Source organism: Astatotilapia calliptera, chromosome 14, assembly GCF_964374335.1.
Source record: "Astatotilapia calliptera chromosome 14, fAstCal68.1, whole genome shotgun sequence".
Taxonomy (NCBI): Eukaryota; Metazoa; Chordata; class Actinopteri; order Cichliformes; family Cichlidae; genus Astatotilapia; species Astatotilapia calliptera.
This window is the reverse complement of record NC_137435.1, coordinates 22031460-22053040: the sequence shown is the minus strand read 5'-3', so window position 1 is coordinate 22053040 and position 21581 is coordinate 22031460. Positions and strand designations below refer to the sequence as shown.

The 21581-nt window shown below is 39.8% G+C and overlaps 1 protein-coding gene across 4 annotated transcripts in view; it reads left to right on the top strand.

Annotated features, from left to right (window-relative positions):
• Positions 1-20809, top strand: part of dync2h1 (dynein cytoplasmic 2 heavy chain 1) — a 126423-nt gene extending 105614 nt beyond the window's left edge. For all 4 annotated transcript variants that reach the window (XM_080289270.1, XM_080289271.1, XM_080289272.1 and 1 more), the window contains 8 exons: positions 128-244; positions 2478-2585; positions 3126-3227; positions 11296-11385; positions 16952-17061; positions 17228-17309; positions 18395-18511; positions 20131-20809. In XM_080289270.1, coding sequence (XP_080145396.1) covers positions 128-244; positions 2478-2585; positions 3126-3227; positions 11296-11385; positions 16952-17061; positions 17228-17309; positions 18395-18511; positions 20131-20292 — 888 coding nt within the window. In that variant the 3' untranslated portion in view covers positions 20293-20809. The remainder of the gene's footprint in view (positions 1-127; positions 245-2477; positions 2586-3125; positions 3228-11295; positions 11386-16951; positions 17062-17227; positions 17310-18394; positions 18512-20130) is intronic.
• The last annotated feature ends 772 nt before the right edge of the window (positions 20810-21581 follow it).

Here is a 21581-nt window from a genome sequence, read left to right as displayed (position 1 = left end):
ATATGGGAGTCAAAATTCATGTGCCTACTTCAAATTATATGGGTGGTGTTTTAAAAAAATAGGCCGTTTATTCTTACAGGAGCACATGCAGCATACCACTGACTCTTTGTGTTTTAATTGTTTACAGGTAATTTCTCAACTGCGCATCCTGAGTCGCTCAGTCGCAACAGGTTCAAAGTTTGACAGGGAGCTCTGGTCAAATGGACTGTCACCTATCCTGAACTTATGGAAGAAACTCAACCAGGTTAGCTGTCTTTACCATTTCATATTGACTTTTTATTGACCCATTACTTTTTGTTGCCCTTTTCCTGCAAACCAAATTGGAAAGCTGCATCTGTAGCTTTTAAAGGACTTCATTTGCCTTGATTTAGTTAACTTTAAAAAGTCAAACCGTACTAATACTGCAGCATTTCTACTGTCACTGCACATCAACAACAACTAGTTGTAATATCAGAAATGGGTGGAGGTCCAAAGTGCATGACTCTGAGGCAAATTAAATAAAAAAAGGAAAACTATTGAATGATCAAAAATTGGAGAAACACACAGTCCAGTTGGCAACAAAAAAGAACAATACGTAGATATACAGGAAGTAAATGGAGAAGGGGAGAGGCAAGGCTATATGCACAGACAGGGCAGATTGTTCACATTTGAATACAATCAAAACAGGTCAACATGAGGGTCACAGCAGAGGGAAAGACCCAAAAGCAGGAAGTAAAGCCACGGTGAGACAACTAACCTTCCAAGTAAAACAGCATTACCACAAAGACAATTAAAATAACTGAAGCATGAAGACTAACATTAAACATGAAGACAGGGGACAGGGAATACAGAAGGCAGGGGGGTAATGGAAAAACTAGGAACACAAAGGGACTTAACAAAACCAACAGACAACAAGGGTCGTGACACCTAATTAAAAGTTGTGGGAAGTAATCGGATATTACTAGTGCTGTCAAAGGCTGTCACACACAGTGGCTTGCTTGGCCAAGAAGTACTGCTGTGTGCAGTTGCTTGGAGACTGGCACGTTTTCAAATTAAAAGGACATCTGCCTCCACCTTTAACAATTTAGTCACCGTGTATCAGTCTCCTCTCTCTGCCTCTCATGCTGTCAAGCACACATGCTTACTGTCTCCTCTCTCATTTACACTTATGTCTCCTCTCTTTCTGTCTCTCTTCTTGCTCTTTCAGTCTCTTGTAGATGGAGTTGTTTTGTACTTACTGAAAGGAAAATGGTTAACTGTGTTAATTGTTGCCATTATGTCACCAGCAAGCTTTCCATAGATCACAATCAACCTCTGGCTGCTTTCAATTAACTATCCCTTTGTCATCAACCAACCTTGTTGTTTGACCCTCAGTGGATCTGAACTTCCCAGTGTGCCATTTAAATGCACGTACTTGCACGTGTGCATTGGTTGTGTGTGCAAACCTTTATGGTTTGTGGAAAATATGTGAGAGGTGTGTGTGTGTGGAAATGTACAGACACATTTATTTTTGGCAAATCATTATGTAGTCTGGAAAGACATGGGCAGAGCATGATACAGCAGAGACTGTTTATTTGGCTTTTTAGTTACATTTTTAAATGGAAACAATAGCTTAGCTCTAGTCAATCTGAATCCCGTCCAACCAGCTTTTTTCTTCATTGTCTGTCTTCATCCCTTGGTCCTGCTATCCTTCTCTTCCTCTCTTTTTTTGCCTCTTTCTCTAACTGAGTTGTTGCAAGGAAAGCGAAATAGAATCCAGGTATAGAGTGTGATGGTTCTAATAGATTACAACAAAATCCAAGCTTTTCTATTTTTTATTTGTATATTTTTTGTAACCTATTTGTATACTGTATGGTATACTTTGTATACAGAACACAAAGTGTTTATCTAATGTAAACAAGTGCTCAACCTCCACCCCTGTGTTTGCACTGTGTGGAGCAAGAAAATAAATTCTGTTTAGTAATATGATGTTACTGTAGGAATTTAGTATATGCATATATACAATGATCCATATGGAAATCCATAGATAATATTTTACCATTGTACTGTATAAGGGGGGAAAGATAGCATGCTAATGTAGCAGGAGTTCCTAAAGTGAACATACATCTTACTCTGAGTATTATGTAGACAATACATGTTGCAAATGAAATGAGAAATCAACATTAAGTTCCATACACTGAACTAGAACACATTAAAAGCCCCTCAGAAAGTCTTATGAACTCTACTGGGTGGAACCATCCCCTCATTCTGTTTCGATGATTGTGGTACAGAGCACTGTCATTTCACGTCAGTGCAATTTATATACAGTTAACTACAGATGAGAGCATTGTAATCTTGAAAGAGAGCACTCGTCAGAAAGAAATATTTTTTTCATAGGATGAAGGTGATCACGTTGAACAACTTCACATTGATGTACAGTGATCATTTCTGTATTGGAACAAGTAGACTCAAATAGCTATAGCTCTCTCATAGTTTCTCTCATGTCTCTCATCTATCAGGGCTCTACACTAATCCACCAGAAGGTGGACCCACCTACAGAGAGTCAGAAATCACCAGTCCTTTCATTCATTTCTCTGGAACAGTTCAATGCCATCCGCTTGGTCCAGGTGGGTAAAAACATTAGAAATGATAGCTACATTCAAAATGGGCTACCACATAATTACAGTATCCGAATACTTTTTTTTTTTTGGGGGGGTTAGGTAGTGGTACCCACCGTGTTTAATTCAACATGGAGTAAAAGACTGAGACTTGTATGTAAATAAAGCTTGCTTTGTTTCTTCTGAAAAAACTGATTAAGATTAAAAGCCATGGAGATGCATAAGCTAATTTCCCTTCATTGATTGTTTAAGTATGTTACTTATCTCATGGAATAGTTTTATTCATTTCTAGACACTCACAGTTATCTGTTTGTTGGGGGGGTTAAATGAACCAAGGCAATCAGTGGAAGCAGGCTTGATCACTACCTGCATCCAATAGCCATTTGCCTCATTATGAAACATACAGTTGTGGTCAGGATCATGTGAATGAATGTCATGGTATTTTGGGGCTTGAGTGTACAGCATATATCTTTAATGAGTTTGATGACTTTAATGATTGTATTTTTTTGCACAGTATGTACTGTATGTAAACTGTAAGTGTCATCACAGAGTATACACCAGTCTCTGGCCGCACTGAGCAAGGTCATCCGAGGGACTCAACTGTTAACTCCAGAAGTCCAGAAACTGGCCACTGCCCTACTAAATCAAGAGGTAAGACAGGCAAAAGACAGAGAAACTCAACCCTAACACTCTATGTGCTATTTTATGCTTTTGAGTACATGTGTTATCTAGAGTTTTTTTAATGTTTCTCATGATGATTTATTAAATGGGGCTTAGTGCAATAAATGTGGAATACAATTGAAAATAAAATGGAAGGCCTTACCCTGATAGTATTACAAATGCACACAGAGTCCCAAATGCTGTATGCAATGCATCTTTTAACTCACATTTATCTTAAATCTTTCTACAATGCTGCTGAAGGTTTCTAACTCTTACCATAAAATACACAGTTAGCTCTGTCTTCAGTGACAGTGACAATGTAAAGTAAAGCTTTCTTTTTACCATATTGTTTTAGAGGGGGACTGCAATTCTTTTTATTCTGTGGTGAAATGAAGGCCACAGGGACAGGCCCATACACAGTATACAGAGCTGACATGTAGACATGTAGCAAACACAATATGTATCCTTGTATGTCCTCAGGCTGAGTTGGGGACAAAGGGGATATTATGAGGTAGAAAAGAAGAGACACATCCAACCTTTCACTCCTTCTGTGTGTAATCTCCAGAGAGAAGCCTTGGGCATAATTCCTGTTTCGCTGCTTGCCTTCTCTCTCTTTTTGTATTAATCAGCAGGTTTTTTTAGTCGTATCTCCGTTGCCCTCTCGACCAGCTCCAGTCTTTATCTGTCACATTTTCCAATCTTTGATTTCCTTACATTTTCTCTATCTTGCTAGCTTTTTCTTTTAATATGCAGTTATGGTAAAAGTAAAGTGCACCCTCTGTCTATTCTAAGGTTTTTATATTATCAGGACATAATAAAAAATCATGTGGTTCTTACCAGGCAAATTAGGAAAATGCAACTTCAGATAAACAACAGCAATACAACAATACAAAGGATTTGACTGTCAACTCAATGACTTCAATATGCACAGGTCCTGTGGCTTCAGAACAAGCCAAAATTATCGCCCTTCTGTCACCATTCTTGACAGTTAGTGTTTGTGCCGATATACTGTGTATGATTTTCTCCAAACAAAATTATGGCCAAACATCTCGACTTTGGTCTCATTTATTCAAAGAACAACAGATAATATTCTGAAACCTATAGAATCTATGATCCAACCCTTTTGCAGTTTCTCTGAGCATTGCACGGTGTGATTTTTGTGGGAAGTTGCTGAGATGTTCACTGATGGGAAGATTGGCAGCAATTTTGAATGTTTTCCACTTGTGAATAATCTTTATCAATAAATAGACTTTAAAATCTTTTGAATTGCCTTATAACTCTTCCTAGATTGATGGGCAACAACAAAAGCTTCTTTTAACATGCTCCAGACCAGCAAACTGCCACAACCTTTGCTTTTATAGAGGTGTTCGTTAGGGATGGGTATCGTTTAGGTTTTATCCGATACCGGTGCCAAACCGGTACTTTTGAAACGGTGCCGGTGCTCAAACAGTGCTCAAACCGGTGCTTAAAGAATGGAGAACACAAAATTGGTCCAAAAACCTCTCATGTTCAGCTGTTTTTTGTAAAAAGATAACAATGTTAGCCTTTTCTGCAGCTATGGGGCATATACAGTATCACTCTGGAAGCAGTGCTTAAACAATGGAAAAAACACAAACTTTGTTCAAAACCTCTCATGTTTAACTGTTTTCCACTTTTTCTTTGGTCATTTTAGCCTTTTTGGCCAGGGTGAAGGGAGTATCTGCCATCAAACAAGAAGACAGCCGCATGTAGCTATGATGATGTTTGCTAGTTCACCTTACATGCATTAATGTAATAACGTGGTTAGCCTACTCAACGTAAATTAGCTACTCACGCAGAGAAGAACGGCTGCTGCCACCATCATCCGTCATCATTTCTGCTACACTGGCAGGGCTAGGGGCCAGGACTCTCCTCTTCGTGTTTTTGGGGGATGTTGCATAACAGGCAACCCACCCGCAGTAGATGTGCTCGGTGTGAGGTCTCGCAGCAAGCTATCAAATACGGTGCATTTCTGGGCTTTTAAAAAAAACGCTATGCGTCGCCAGGTGTTTCATCGGATTTGAGGTGTTACCTCCTTTGACAGTATCACAGTATCAGCTTAAAGCACTTGTTGCAGGCTGCTGAGTTTGCATATTTTGCTGTGAAGTACAGCCAGACTTTTGACCGCTTCGCCTTGGACATTTTTAATCTGTAGCTCTGCTCTAAAAGAACGTACGTACCTGGGCCCGCCTACTATCCTCGGAAACGTAAAATGATTGGCTAGAAGTGTATCACAGCTCAGGAAAAAAAAGCACCGAAATAAAGCACCGAAATGTGCGCTGCTTTTCGGTCTGGTTACTACCGTTTATGTCAGAACTGGTGCCATCATGGCACCGGACACCGGTACCCATCCCTAGTGTTCGTACTTGCTGATGACCACTATGCATTGGTTTATTACCACCTTGCTGGTACTGACCCTCTTAATTGCTATTGAAACAAGAAGGGTCTACTTCGTTTTCCACACGTCTTCTACATTTTGGGTAGTTTGTTTGTTTTAATAAATGTCACTGTGTAATGTGTAATGCTTTGTAGTTCATCTCAGGTTATGTGTACCTTATAAGACCTACTAAAGACTGGACTTTTTATCATGTTCTGATATTTAAAATCTATTCCGAATTTCAAAATAATAAAATATGTTAGTGGTTTAAAAATATATGTAATTACAATTAAGTCAGTTATCAATGGGAACTGTACAAATGTATAAAATAAAACAAAGCCATTTGTTTTATAATTTATAATTATATCTCTAATATACATCTAATTTATATCTCAATTATAATTCGGTATCACAAAAAACCCCAAAACACTGTCCATCAGCTTTTAGCACACTATGGTCTAAATAAAAACTTTTTTTTTAAAGTCTGATTTCCACTTTTAAGTGTTTAACCTTTAACATTATTTACATTGTTTTCCTAAAAGATCATACCTTGTCGTCCATTTTAACTGACCTATGTAACTCCTCAGTGCTGTATATGAAACAGATGCAATCACAGTTTTTACACAAGTTTTATAAGAGTTCTGTTCAGCCTATTCTGAGCCTTTTCCTTTATGGCCTGTCTAAAGATTTAATTTCTGTAATATGCATAATCAAGATACTGTGTTTTACCTTTTTGTTAAAGACAGAAATGCATTTTGTTAGCTGTATAGATCAGGAGAATTTTTTCAGTGTCATAACTTTTTATCATAGCTTTTTTCTTTTTTTATATTAAAAAAAGATCATTAAATTTGACCCACAATATTGTTTGAAGCTCTCTGATGTGAAGCTTCTCCCAGAGAGGGAGCATTGCTTGACAATTAAATCAGAGTTTTGCCAAAAAAGATATTGCCTAGAGTATAAAAAGGTTGTTGAACCATAGAAAAAGCAGCAGCAGCTGTTATGTTTCTCGGCATACATCGAATTTACTGGCAGCTAAATTTTTTAACAAACACCTGATGACTTCTGTGACCCTAGCTGGCAGTATTTTTACATCACTGACAAGAAGCCCCTGAGTGAATTGGCCTAAATGCGATTCTCCCTGCAATGCTACAGTACGTGACTATAATATTTGGTTCTAACATTATTTTAAACCTCAGTATTTTAAAGAAACTTTATCACTGTCCAAGCAGTAAGTAATTACGTATGTACAGCTTCAGTTATTTATGACTATATAAAGCCAAGGTTTCCAGGGGGGCAAACTAAACAGACAATGATATTCTTCCCTCACACCAAAAGTTCAAGGCAGTTGGCTGTCCTCCATGTGCCTGACTGAGGAGTTTTTCTGTCTCACTGTGGCCAGGTTTGGTGCTGAGAAAATCACTGTTTTGGGGGGGGTTGTTTGTTTGTTTTTCTTTTCTTTTTGTTAAAGTTCTTATGTTGCGACTGGGCACTACTACTACTACAAATGTCACTGAAAATTGAACCAAACAGAAGCATTTTTACACAAGCAGAAAATTAAAATATGAGATCAGATATAGCACTGGTAAAATAAAAGCGGGTGCTTCTTAAGGTAAGGCCTTGAATTTGTATTACACATTAAATTTTTTAAATATTACTGGAAAAAATCCTAATTACATACAACAGATACACAGTTAAGTGAGCATTTAGTGTCTTTTATAACAAAACAGAATATGAATTAGATTGGAGTCTTTACAGGAAATACTGTTGCATACAATGAGCAGATCACATGGATTAATGCCATTTTGCATTTGGGCTTCTATTATAACCGACTGTTACTAATTAACCCCATTTAAATCAGAGAAGGTTAGAATGAGCTGATGATGCGATTTATGCATTTGAAAAATGCTCCATTTATGGTTGTGATAATGTAAAAGTGTAGCAGACACAGTTCTGAGGGGATCAGCTCTGCTGCCCTTTCTCTCAGCTGTGCAGTAAAAAAATAATTACATGATTGGAAAGAACCCAAACTACCTACTTTCTGATGGGGGGCTTGGGTTGTATGAGAGTCATAAGCAGTGCTGCAAGACAGAAAAAGTGTTACCCCTACCTTCATTTGGTAGAAAGAGCATGATTATCAGGACATGGTGACCGATGAGGAAATGGCTTTTTGATTAAAGGTGAAGTAATCTCTGGTATCAGTTAGATTTTCAGTACCACTTGTAGTAATTCGCAGGCCAATACTAATAATCATCATAGTAGCTTGGGTTTGTAACCAAAAAGTAGTTATTCAACATATTATCAACACATACAGTGGGGCAAAAAAGTATTTAGTCAGCCACCGATTGTGCAAGTTCCCCCACTTAAAATGATGACAGAGGTCAGTAATTTGCACCAGAGGTACACTTCAACTGTGAGAGACAGAATGTGAAAAAAATATCCATGAATCCACATGGTAGGATTTGTAAAGAATTTATTTGTAAATCAGGGTGGAAAATAAGTATTTGGTCAATAACAAAAATACAACTCAATACTTTGTAACATAACCTTTGTTGGCAATAACAGAGGTCAAACGTTTACTATAGGTCTTTACCAGGTTTGCACACACAGTAGCTGGTATTTTGGCCCATTCCTCCATGCAGATCTTCTCGAGAGCAGTGATGTTTTGGGGCTGTCGCCGAGCAACACGGACTTTCAACTCCCGCCACAGATTTTCTATGGGGTTGAGGTCTGGAGACTGGCTAGGCCACTCCAGGACTTTCAAATGCTTCTTACGGAGCCACTCCTTTGTTGCCCGGGCGGTGTGTTTTGGATCATTGTCATGTTGGAAGACCCAGCCTCGTTTCATCTTCAAAGTTCTCACTGATGGAAGGAGGTTTTGGCTCAAAATCTCACGATACATGGCCCCATTCATTCTGTCCTTAACACGGATCAGTCGTCCTGTCCCCTTGGCAGAAAAACAGCCCCATAGCATGATGTTTCCACCCCCATGCTTCACAGTAGGTATGGTGTTCTTGGGATGCAACTCAGTATTCTTCTTCCTCCAAACACGACGAGTTGAGTTTATACCAAAAAGTTCTACTTTGGTTTCATCTGACCACATGACATTCTCCCAATCCTCTGCTGTATCATCCATGTGCTCTCTGGCAAACTTCAGACGGGCCTGGACATGCACTGGCTTCAGCAGCGGAACACGTCTGGCACTGCGGGATTTGATTCCCTGCCGTTGTAGTGTGTTACTGATGGTGACCTTTGTTACTTTGGTCCCAGCTCTCTGCAGGTCATTCACCAGGTCCCCCCGTGTGGTTCTGGGATCTTTGCTCACCGTTCTCATGATCATTTTGACCCCACGGGATGAGATCTTGTGTGGAGGCCCAGATCGAGGGAGATTATCAGTGGTCTTGTATGTCTTCCATTTTCTGATGATTGCTCCCACAGTTGATTTTTTTCACACCAAGCTGCTTGCCTATTGTAGATTCACTCTTCCCAGTCTGGTGCAGGTCTACAATACTTTTCCTGGTGTCCTTCGAAAGCTCTTTGGTCTTGGCCATGGCGGAGTTTGGAGTCTGACTGTTTGAGGCTGTGGACAGGTGTCTTTTATACAGATGATGAGTTCAAACAGGTGCCATTCATACAGGTAACGAGTGGGGGACAGAAAAGCTTCTTACAGAAGACGTTACAGGTCTGTGAGAGCCAGAGATTTTCCTTGTTTGAGGTGACCAAATACTTATTTTCCACCCTAATTTACGAATAAATTCTTTACAAATCCTACCATGTGGATTCATGGATTTTTTTTTCACATTCTGTCTCTCACAGTTGAAGTGTACCTCTGGTGCAAATTACTGACCTCTGTCATCATTTTAAGTGGGGGAACTTGCACAATCGGTGGCTGACTAAATACTTTTTTACCCCACTGTACATCGATCAGGCATGACATTAAGACCACTTACAGCTGACGTGATTAAGACAGATTTTCTCTTCATTATGGCACCTGTTAGTGGGCGGGATATATCAGTCGGGGTGCTTATGCTGACCCATATCCACTGCTGAAAGCCCCAGCAATGGCACATAAGTATCAGAACTAGACCATGGAGAAACGGAAGAAGTTGGCCTGGTCTGATGCATATCATGTGCATGACCCGGGTGTGTGTTCACTGCTCGCTTGGGGAGGAGGCACCAGGATGCAGAAAAAAGGAAAGCCAGCAGAGGCAGTTTGCTGCTTTGGGCAATGTTCTGGTAGGAAATCTTGGCTCCTGCCACCTACCTAAGCATTGTTGCAGACCTTGTACACACTTTCATTAACATATCAGGTAATCCCTGATGGCTGTGGCCTCTTTCAGCAGGATAATGTGGCATGCCACAAAGCAAAAATGGATCAGGAATGGTTTGAAGAGCACAACAACAACAAGTATGAGGTGCAGACTTGGCCTCTGAATTCCCCAGATTTCAATCAATTGAGCATCCAGGATTCAATTGAGTAAAAGGGGTGCCAATACAATATTAGGTAGGTGGTTATGATGTTATGTCTGATCGGTGTATATTGATTGCACTCCTGTATACATTTGGTTTGTGTCTCTGTTTTCTGCCACCCTTATCTTGTTAAAAAATAATAATTAAAACAGCATTTTACACTTATTTGTACCCCACAAATGGCAGTGACTTAACTTAAACCAGCACGTTTTTCCTCCTAAGACACTTCAGTGCAACACACACACATACATACACACACCCATCCCCGCAGCAGGAGAGTGAGTGAGTGAATGGTTGACTTGCAGCTGAGAGACATGCAAAGTCTCTTTTATTTCCATTATGGCTTTCATGCCTAAATACCACCAAATTCTCAATTCTCAGCCTCCTGCTGTGCATGTTTGTGCATGTGTGTGTGAGTCAAATCTTTGATCTCTGTTTAACGGTAACATACACGGCCTAACGTGTTCAGGAGTTAACATTCTTCTCTTGAGAAAGCTTTCCTTTCCCAACCCTGCAAACATTTTACATTTGTCTGTGACTTCCAAATTAAGACATTACAGATATTGCTGCACAGACAAGACTGTCTGTGGATCTGCAACAGTTACTTACATCAGGAGACAGACAGACAGTACTGTTTATGAACACAAGAGTATTTTTCACTTGTAAAGTTTAAGTTAGCATTGTAACAAGTCACAAATATATTCAGTATTTTTACAATATATAAAATAGTGCCTGAGATTTATCTCAGTATCACCCAGCTGTAACTGTTTTTGCATGTCATGACAGAAATTGAGGATGTCACCAGTGACATCACAGAAACTTAAATATAGATTGCATTTTAGCTGGACCACAGTGAGGATGTAGCTGGGCGCAGCGTGCCCTTCAGTGACTTACACATATTGTTAAATTTGTATTTTGAATCGTGTCAAGGCAACTCGACAGGGGCTGATGTTGCTGCAGTCCTCCTGCAGATTAACTGTGGCTTGGCTGCCAGCATGGTTAGGAGAAGGACATAGAGGCAGGTTCACATAGTGGCAGAGTAAACCTGCAGAGTACCCCTGTTTTGTTTTTGTTTGTTTTGTTTTTTAAAAAACATGGTTTACATCACTCTTTTGCTTATACTCATTTTTGTGATTTTTGCTTTTATTATTGCTTGCATTGACCTTTATTCTCTGTGCTTGTTTCCTCTTGTCTCAGTGTCCTTTAACATGGCAGAATAAATGGGAGGGACCAGAGGAGCCAATGCAGTACCTCAGAGCAGTCGTAACACGGGCCCTCGCCATACAGGTAACACGTGATGGATGGTATAGCAAAAAGACATAATCTGCTGTCTTTCTTTAGGAACCTGCTTTTCACCACAGTCACAAAAAGAATATTTATAAAAAGCAGACAAACATCTATTAACATGCTATGCAATACATGACAAATATAGTGCATTCTTCGTGCGTGGGTTCTCTCCAGATACTCTGGTTTCCTCCCACAGTCCAAAGACATGGAGTTAGTATAATTGAAAACCCTAAATTGCCCCGTGTGAATGTGAGTGCGAATAGTTGTGTGTGTCTATATGTTAACCCTGTGACAGACTGACGACCTGTACTAGATGTACCCTGCCTCTCGCCCTAAGACAGCTGGAATAGCCTCCAGCACCCCCACAACCCTGAAAAGGATAAAAGAAAGAGAATGGATGGATGGAAAAGTGCAAATGTTTTGAGGCTTAATGCTACAATGGGAAATGGGTGCCGAAATATATGGAAAATCAGTACATAAGGCAAAAAAAAAAGAGTTGGCACAAAGCTCAGTATTTGTTATGGCCACCTTTATTCTGTAACACAGCCTGAACACCTTTAGGCAGGCTTTCTTGTAATTTCTTTAAGTAGTCTTCTGGAATAGGTCTCCAGGCTTCTTGAAGGATATTCAAAGCTCTTCTTTGGATGTTGGCTTCCTTTTGTTCTCTTCTCTATAAAGATGATTCCACACTGCTTCAATAATGTTCAAGTCGGTATTCTGGGAATGCCAGTCCATCACTGATAGTGTTCTACTGTGTGTTTCTACTCTCCAGGTATGTTTTTACTACACTGGCAGTGTGTTTGGGATCATTATCATGCTTGAAAATTTAAACTGTTGCCAATCAGACGCTTTCCAGATAGTATTGCATGGTGGTTCATTATCTGATAGTACTTTGCAGTGTTGATAATTACATAAAATTTTGGCAAGATCCCAAACCCCACTGGCTGAAATACAGCCACATGTCAGAGCTTCAATCATGTATTATAAATGGCTATATACACTCACTGTTGTCCAAATTTCTAATTTGGATCCATTACTCCAAAAGACCTATTGGCACTGATTTTCAGTCCAGTAATTTAGCATACCTAAGCATTTTCTCCCTGTTTCCCTTCCTCAAGAATGGCTCCTTGATAGCTACCCTTCCACAGAGAGCAATTCTGATGAGGCTTCAGTAGATGGCTCAACTGAAGGGTCAGATGAAATAGAGGACTGTGACAGTCCTGTACTCTACTTACCCAGTTCGCTCAGGCTTTTTAACGAAACTCTATACACCGTTCCGAGATATGGCACGTTTTTGGCTAATTGTTCTTTTGGAATCACCTTGTTCGTGCAAATATATGTGTTGTCTTTTTCACTTTTGTAAATAATGTGTTGGTTCTTTGCACAGGTTTATCTCTTAATGTTAGGTGTCATTTTCTACACATGAATGAATAATAGGTCAGTATTTAAGTGGCTTGACAACCAAAAAGTAACATTTCCCTGAAAATGGTCAGGCACAAGGACTGGAGTGAAACTGAGCGTAAAAGCAGCCAATGCCCAAAGAAAAACACTGAAAGACCTTCAAAAAAATGTGAAGAACTATTGCTTGAGATCACTTTGAAAAATGAAAAGAAATTGTGGCTCCATAGAAGCAAAAGAAAAAGGCTTTGCACCTTAGTGTGTAACAGTTGTTATCATTTAGTTTTAATTATTTCTTCACGGGCTGAAATTCACAAGAGCCCACTACTATAAGAGCACCTTTGTCCTCAACAACACATGGTATTTTCTGATGGCCTGAGTTAAAAATTGAGATGGCCTTGAGAATCCTCTGTAGTGCTGCTCTCAACGGAAGGAGACTTAAGAAGTATAAGAGTTTTCTAATCAGCCTTTGAGGGATCCATTTAAATTCATCATGCATTTATCCTACCCGGAGCTTTGTCATTCAGCAGTGATGAATATTAACAGATTTCTTTTCTAAAAATTTTAATTCCAAAGGATTTAAAGAGAACCTCGCATTTCAGAGATCATAAAATATGAAGTGGAATTCCACTTTTTATAAACGGATCTCAAAACAACAAGAGGCCTTTAAGCTGAATTTGCGGTACTTTACGTTATGACATACAGGGTGGTCTAGGCAATGTGTTTATTAAAACGCTGCCAGAAAATTTCTTGTTGTTTTCAATAGGGGTACATAAATAAAAGGGGATTATTCTATAAAAGCAGGAGGTTCTGGGAAGTGTCAGCCTTAGGTTGGTGCCAGGAAATAAGGGTTCTGGCGGAAATTCCTCTCTATCTCTGCTCAACTGTGTCTGACTGTACTTCAATATGTTCTGGCAGACTAGAATGCACACATACACCCTCACGTTCAGAAATTATTTCTGTGTGGATGCATTTCATTATCTGCGTGGGCGAGCCTCCCTGCCTCTGTCTGTCTGCTGGCCTGCCTGTCTACCCATCTGTTTGCGTGTATGTCTGCCTGATACTCGATTTTTGTTTTTTCTCTTTTTTTTGCCCTGTCTTCTAGCCTCCCTGTCTACCTACACTCCATCTGTCTTAGTATGTGTCTGTCTAGAGGCTGCGCTGTCCTTAACTGTCTGTTTCTGCCCATCAGCACTGAGTGATATCTCTGTTTGCAGCATGTCTGTATTCTATTAGCTAATCAGCGCAATAAAGGCGGACTCTTCCAGAGCTGCAGCTGTGTGGAGCTGCTGAAGAATAAAAAGCCAACAGCACAGCAGTGCACCCAGACGAACAGGACGACCTTGACAGCACTCAAATGCTTGCACACATACAGTATATACGCACAAATAGCATGAGCAACATCAGCACAACTCGGTTCGCTTTATTATTAATGCACCCAAATCTTTCTTGGTGCATGCCTCGCTTTGATTATGTGTGCCCACATGCGCCCGGTTGCAAGTGTGTACTTGTGTGTATGTGAAGCTAGGATTTATGCACATTTCTTCTTGACATAAAGCTCATCTCAGTTTATCTCTAAAGCCAGTGCAGACTGATTCTGTGGTAAAAGTGAATCTATTAATAAAAGAGATTGGATCTCTATTGGACAGATAAAATGTTTGCTCATTCTGCCTCCATTTGTCAGCATTTTTCTTCAGTTGACATTAAATCTTAGAGCTGAAGCCAATCGGGCTTAAATAATCTTTTGTATTTATAAAGTTTAAAAGCACAGTGAAATCAGTTGTGCTCTGCAACATTTACCAGTAATAAAGTATTTTTGCTTGCCACACAATTTAATAATTTTTTTTATCCCTTTTTGTTGTGACACAATAGATGGCCGACATCTAATCAAAGCAGATGTTGCTGAATATAGCAGACTGCATCAACATATTGGACGGGGCTAACAAAGCTCCAAGTCCATCTGTGCAGAGTTACACAAAGAATTATGTTTAACATCACTGTTTGTCTGGGTTAAGCATTTATTTTATTTTACTGTTTTTGCACAAAACCCAAGAATCTGGGAGTGTTTCCAGGATTATTTTTAAAGTTGGGGTGGCAAATCTTAATACTTGATTATAAATACAGTTAAGAAATTGCTGTAGAAAATATTCTGCATGGTTTTTGGTCTCATGCGCAGACCTTGTACAGATATACTTTGGGAAAAGCAGCACTGCACCTTGTTTTGTATTTAATTACTCTCTTACAAAGTGCTGAAACACATACTCATTACTTAAAAGAGAAGGATAGAAATAGAAATGGCATTACATAGAAATACCTTAATCAAGTACATTAAAACTGTACCTCAGAATAGTGCTTCAGTAAATGTACACCACTAACCCTGTCCACGCGCTCATAAAATGGCGTTGGGCTTTGCGAGGTTTGTGGGCGTGCGTCTGTATGTGTATTATGTTCCCATTAGTGCATAATTGGTGTTCCAGTTTTATCAGCTTGTTGATGCGGTGATAAAAAGGTGAGGCATTAAATGGTCTATTAGCCACATTAGGCTGTGCATTTTATTCTCTCCTTTGTAACCCTTTGGCTTCACTTTACAAATACACAATAACTGAGACAAAAATTACTCTGTCCAATTTAGGAACCATTCCACTGAAAGATACATGCTGGGTCCATGTGTTTTTGGACTGTGACATTATTTATTATTTTAGCTGTTCACCAAAATGTGGTCAAGTTACAGTTACATGATGAATATGAGTTTGAATCTCAACCTTTCACCTTTTATTTAAAGGTTTGAATGAAAATATTAGCGGAAATGTTTTTCTGAACAGTTCGGTGTTTTTAGAGGTTCAATATGTAATTGGACAAATCAACATATTAATAAATACTTTGTAAAAATCCTTTTCTTTAAATGATCCCCTGAAGTGTGGCACTCGTGGCCCTCCCCAAATAATGGTTTTCCTGCTGTGTGTGTGTATGTTTTTGGCCATTACTGCTGCTCCATTCAGTTGTTGTTGATCGACTCAGACCAGGTGATTAACTCTGCAGAATATTCCGCTAATTTACTTCTCAAAACCTGATGGATTGCAACTATTTGCCCCCTTCCTGATTTCTTCGTTTTCTTTCATTTTTTTTATTTTTTTCATATTTGTCACATTCACCTGTTTCAGATCATCACAACAAGCTTTAATTTTAGAGAAAGATGACCCAAACAAATATAAAATGCAGTTTTTAAATGAACAAAGTCCTACGCTGTGTTTATGGAAAAGTCTAATATGTTCTTTCTGTTTTGAGGCTGGTGACTGGTTTGCATCTTGTAATGAATATGCTTCTCTTTATGGTAGACCTGGATAATGATATGTCCCCTCCTGGAGACTGTCCTTCCACTCGGCTGAATGTTCTAAAGGGTTTTTTTCATAGGAAAGGACCCTGTGGTCATCTGGCACTGTTATCTTCAGTGGATGTCTAAACCTTTTTATGTTGCGGTGCTCACCGGTGTGTCCCAAATGCACTCAATTCTTGATCTGACCACTCCTAAAGTCCCTGCTACCTCTCTGTTGGATTTGTTTAGTGTATATAGCCTGAGGACGGCCTGTTCCTCCTGCAGTGAGTGCTCCTTTGACAGCATATTTTGGATTAACCCAAACAGCTTCCACTCTTCAGCTTATATCCGGACCTCTGACCTACCTAATTTATGAAAAAATGTAGCCCACACTTGGCCATAAAACAGCTTTATAATTATGTATCCAATTACATCTGAGCCTCTGTTTATAAAGACACCTACTGTGGTTCATGCACTTTTTGTTTGTGTTTGGTTTTTTGTTCAACCCCTCCAATTAAAGCTGTGCTACACTTTAAGCCCATAGTCATTATTTAACTGAAACTAGAATAAGCTCTGGTACACACACAAAAAAAACCCAAAAGCACATGGATCTAACTGTATGTTTTATTTTATGAGAAGCACAAGCATGTAACGTAAACACGTTTTTTAGAATTCAAATCTGTGTCGTATTTCCATGTGACATAAAACTGTGTGACGCCTTTGTGTAACAGATTTTATGCCTGCATTATGTGTTAGCTTTGAGTCTTTATTTGTAATTTGCAAAGTATTTGGGTCATTAATCTTTGCGTCTACACATCTCTCTGTTTCTGTTTCTCTGTCTTTCTTTTCATACAGAGTTGGGTGGAACGTGCAAATAGACAGGCACTCCTGTCAGACATCCTAGATCTATCTGAGCTATTTCACCCTGATACCTTTCTTAATGCTTTGAGACAGGAAACTGCCAGGTAACACACACACACACACACACACACACACACACACACACACACACACACACACACACACACACACACACACACACACACACACACACTGGACACCTTCATAGGGGATTGAATAAGTGTATATATCAATGTTAAAAATACATATATTCATTTTGCTTTTTTTAAGGACCATGTCCTGTTCTATGGATAGTTTGGTGTTTGTTTCGTCATGGAGGAGTCCAATTGCACAAGCAAAACTGCAAGTAAAGGTAAAGCCAGTCATCTACTGCTCATGCATGCAAACATCAGATCCTCACCTCCATCTACAGAAGAATACAATTGCTATAACCAAGGTACACTGGCTGAGTGATAATTATTGGAGGAGAAGACAGCAAGAATAGATACAGATGCAGGTAAGGAGGCAGGAGTTACAAGACTGAAGAAAAAGGAGAGACTGGGGGTAAAAGAAAAGCAAAGAATTAGCCATTGTGCCAGAACTCAACTCTTTAAGAAGGGTACGTTACCCAGAATTATGCCTGATTTTGGGACATGGGGATCACTCAGCTAACCCAAACTGCACTTTTGGAAATGTGCAAAGATCCCCCTGGTGTGAATAAAGCCTTTATTAGGGACAAGGCCGCTGCTGACAGCAGCCAGCTCAGGTCTCTGGTGCGTTTTGGATATATTGTGTAATTCTAGTCCTTTCTGACCAAACAGAACTGTGCAGCACTCCTCTCAGTCATCAGTTATTCATTTTATGCTCTGATTTAAGGGTGATATGACTGTCTTTAATATAATACTTTGAGGCAATACTTCTATTTCTCTCATGCCAATAAAAATTGGCACAGTTTGACATGCGCTTAGTTAAAATACACAAAGAGAGAAGGAAAGGGTGTTGGTGCTGACAAAGAGGCTGCAGCTGCAGGGAGGGAAGGGGAAAACACTCAGACGTCTGACAGAGAAAGTGAAAGGATATAATTGTTGTGAAGCAATGAGCTCTCTCTCACACACACACACAAACACACACACACACACACAATATGTAAAAACATTTTCTGGATTTGTGTCTTGCTCTCACTCTCTGGGTTTTTCTTTCCCAGATTATGGTGATATAGTACTTGTATGTGTGTGTCTGATTTGACGCCAGAGTTCCCTTTATTGTCTGTCCTACTGTGGAAAATCCCTGAGTCACTAGACTGACTTCACTTTCATGTAGTATGTAGCATGCTAGTTAATCTGGGAAGGGCTCCCACCAGTGTTCAGCGTTTAAGTCACAGAGTAGCTGTTTTCCCGTTGTTCCATTTTCGCGTGTCTGTTTCTCTTGTTCATCTTATCATTTGCATTTTCTTTGTAGATTGGAGGTCTCCAGTTGGAGGGTTGCAGTTTTGATGGTGTCCATCTTTGTGAGAACCAGCATGATTCTCCCAGCGTGTCAGCTGTCCCTACGTGCTACATGGCCTGGGTTCCACAGGTATGCATGTGTTCTTAAAAGAGAGAACCACACTGTGCAGCACCTGACAGTAATCATCTTAAATGTTTTGTTCAAGATTTCCAAAGCCCACAGCAACGTCGTCTTTCAAAACCCAAACATGTACAGTTTAAGCTAATAAATTGTAGAAAACAGAATTCTTTTTGTTTACATTTTAGGGTTTTGGCAGCAATTGTTTGCAATTTTATTTGAAAAGTGACACAAATGACTAGATCATTTTTTAAACAGTTGCCAGGTGCTCTCATGTCAGTTGACTACTCTGTTAATGAAGTACTTGTTCTTTGACCTTGGATGTTGCGTTATGGTGGAAATATGAATTTTTATCAAAATTACACAAAGTCTGGAGGACGCTCTGGGGATTTGTGCAGATGTGAGTTTTTTGCTGTTTAGGCTTCAGTCACACAGGTAGAGCCCAGCCAAATATCTGACTGATATGGCTGATATTTGCTAACATGTAACAGCTGATAAATACTAATTTAAAAAGTAATGAAGAGACGAGAGGATCGTCTTTCAACTGCGTTAGAACATTTTTCAGTGTTGATGTTGCATAGTTTGTCCAACAGAGGGCGCTATACAGCTTCAGTGTTGACATTGAGACATGTTTATTTTTAACTTGGATTGTTAATTATTTTAGTAACAATTCATAAATAACATATGAAATAAATAACATTTGTCTGTTTGCCATATTTGTAAAAGACCGAATATTAGTATTGGTCTTAAAAATCTTCTGTCAGTCCCTAAAAAGAATTAGTGGTCATCGTCGGCCTCTCTGGCTTTTTATTAGCACTATTCATGTGCAACATGTCTTTATGGTCAGTTTTTAAAACCCTTCCACGTAACTACAGCCCACAGACTCTTGGTTTGCCGGACACCAAATATATGAGTGCTCCAGAAAAGAATCGCTCTGACTAAAATTTCAGTGTGGACGTCAAGCTTAGGTTTAAGAATTGTTCATAGCGAGTCATCCAAACCATGCAGCAGCATATTAATGTCTAAACTCATGTTGTAGATGGATCGTCTCAGGTCTTCTCTTGCTGAAGTTGGGTCAGTTTTTGGCGTCTTCTTCTTACCATGTGATTGCATTTGTCTCTGCCTATCGGGGACCCGCACATGAACGTTTATTGAGGGGAAAAAAGTTAATCCTCATCCTCCTTCTTTGCTGGGCTAAGAAATGGCTAATGATGTCAGACTTAAGAGGTTGACTGGGCTCTACAGGCTGGTCTTGAGACCTTTCGACTGGTTGGCGAGTAGTTGCTGTGAGATTGGTTGCAAAGAGGCTACACTGAAATGCGATTGCTTTGATCTCTCTTTGCGACTGATTTAACCTAGAGGCAGCCAGCAAGTTCCAGCAACCACTCGCCAACTGGTCTAGGAATTCACATTTTCCCTAGTGACCAAAGTTTGCCAGGTCTTCACTGACCAATGACTGAAGTTTTATATGTTTTATCTAATCAGTTACATTGCAGTGGCAGAAAGTTGTCATTTATTTGTTATCACGTTTGTGAGATATGTCAATTTTTAATCATTTAGCATGAAACTCTGTGACTATACAGTATTTGTGCATACTTACGCTCATACACTAAATTTCTACTTCATCCTAGAACTCTGTTGCTCCCTGCACTGCAGCAGAGGAGAGTATCTGTCTGCCTCTCTATACCAGCTCTGAGAGGGTGAAGGTGGTCACGCACATCTCTCTGCCCTGTGGAGCGAACCCCAACCAGTGGATACAGTGTGGAGCTGCTCTTTTTCTCAAACAGCAGTAAGAGGACGGGATCTGGTTGTGGCGAGAGTCACAGAGAGAAAAAGGATTTTCTGTGCTCAGTATCTGACCAGGGCAACAAATAAACCAGATGGATTGTTAGCACTCTGATATGTCAGGGTAATTTTTCAGTGACGCGCATTAGCTCATAGACCAAACCTTTTAAAACACATTTGCTTTATATCATATCATTTGTATAACAGAGTACAAGGGAAAGGACCAGAGTGAAGGAAAACAGGACCAAAGAATAACTGATGCTTTCTCGGGTTGTGCTACGACACTAAAACTGAATAAAAAGCTAAAAGACAAACAGCGGTGATACTGTTAATAAACTATACATGCATTATTATTTGGATCCCAAGAAACACTACTACACTAAAACTGTCAGTAAGTCTTGCTACTTCCAGTCTCACAAGAAAATTGTGTTTATTACATATTAAAAAATGTTTTTTGCATAGGCATTGTATTCCCTGCTGTACTTTTGGACGTATTTATTCAAAATAAAGGTAAAATAAAAACCATCTTTCCTGCCTTCAATAGAATAACATTGCTAAAGTACTAAAAGAGATGTGTGTGTTTGTGCGTGGTGTTTCAGAATGGCGCTGACCCTCCGTCACATACTATTAGTAGTCAGAACTGTTTGACAGTGAACTGTACAGATCTCAGTTCACTGTGTTCTGCCTCTCCCACAGCTCTGCTGAAAGGGGCTTTACAGACATGATGCACTTCAGTGTCAGTTCTCTTTCTGTAACGCAAATACACACACATGCACAAGTTAGTCCCTAACCTCTGTGTGATTGGTTCTGAGTTGAGGTTGAACGGAGTCAGTGAAGCTGTGATGGATGGCCGCTGAGCTGCAAGTGTGGGCGTGCGATTTGGAAGGTGTGTATGGGCGCTTGTGTATGAATCCAATCATAAGCATCAAGCTTGATTGATGGCTTAATTAAGATTCCCCCCTCCCCCACTCACTTTTTCAATTTTTCTCATGCCTTTGCGCAAATGTCTGTTAATGTCAGTGTATGAAAGTGTGATCACATCTGTGTGTGTGTGTGAGGAGACGGAGAGGAGAGTTGAAATTAGGGAGGAGCGGGTATTGTGTGTGCACTGCAGTGTGACAAAATGGGAGTGAAATGGAACAGCAGGTTTAAAAAAGAGAGAGGATTGGATTTCAGCGAAACATGGCCCTCTGGGTCAGAGAGGGAGAGCGAGCGAGCGAGAGACAGACAGAAGGATGGAGGCAGAGGAGGAGAGAGGGAGGTGATGATGCAGGGACGGGAAAGAGCGAGAAAAGGG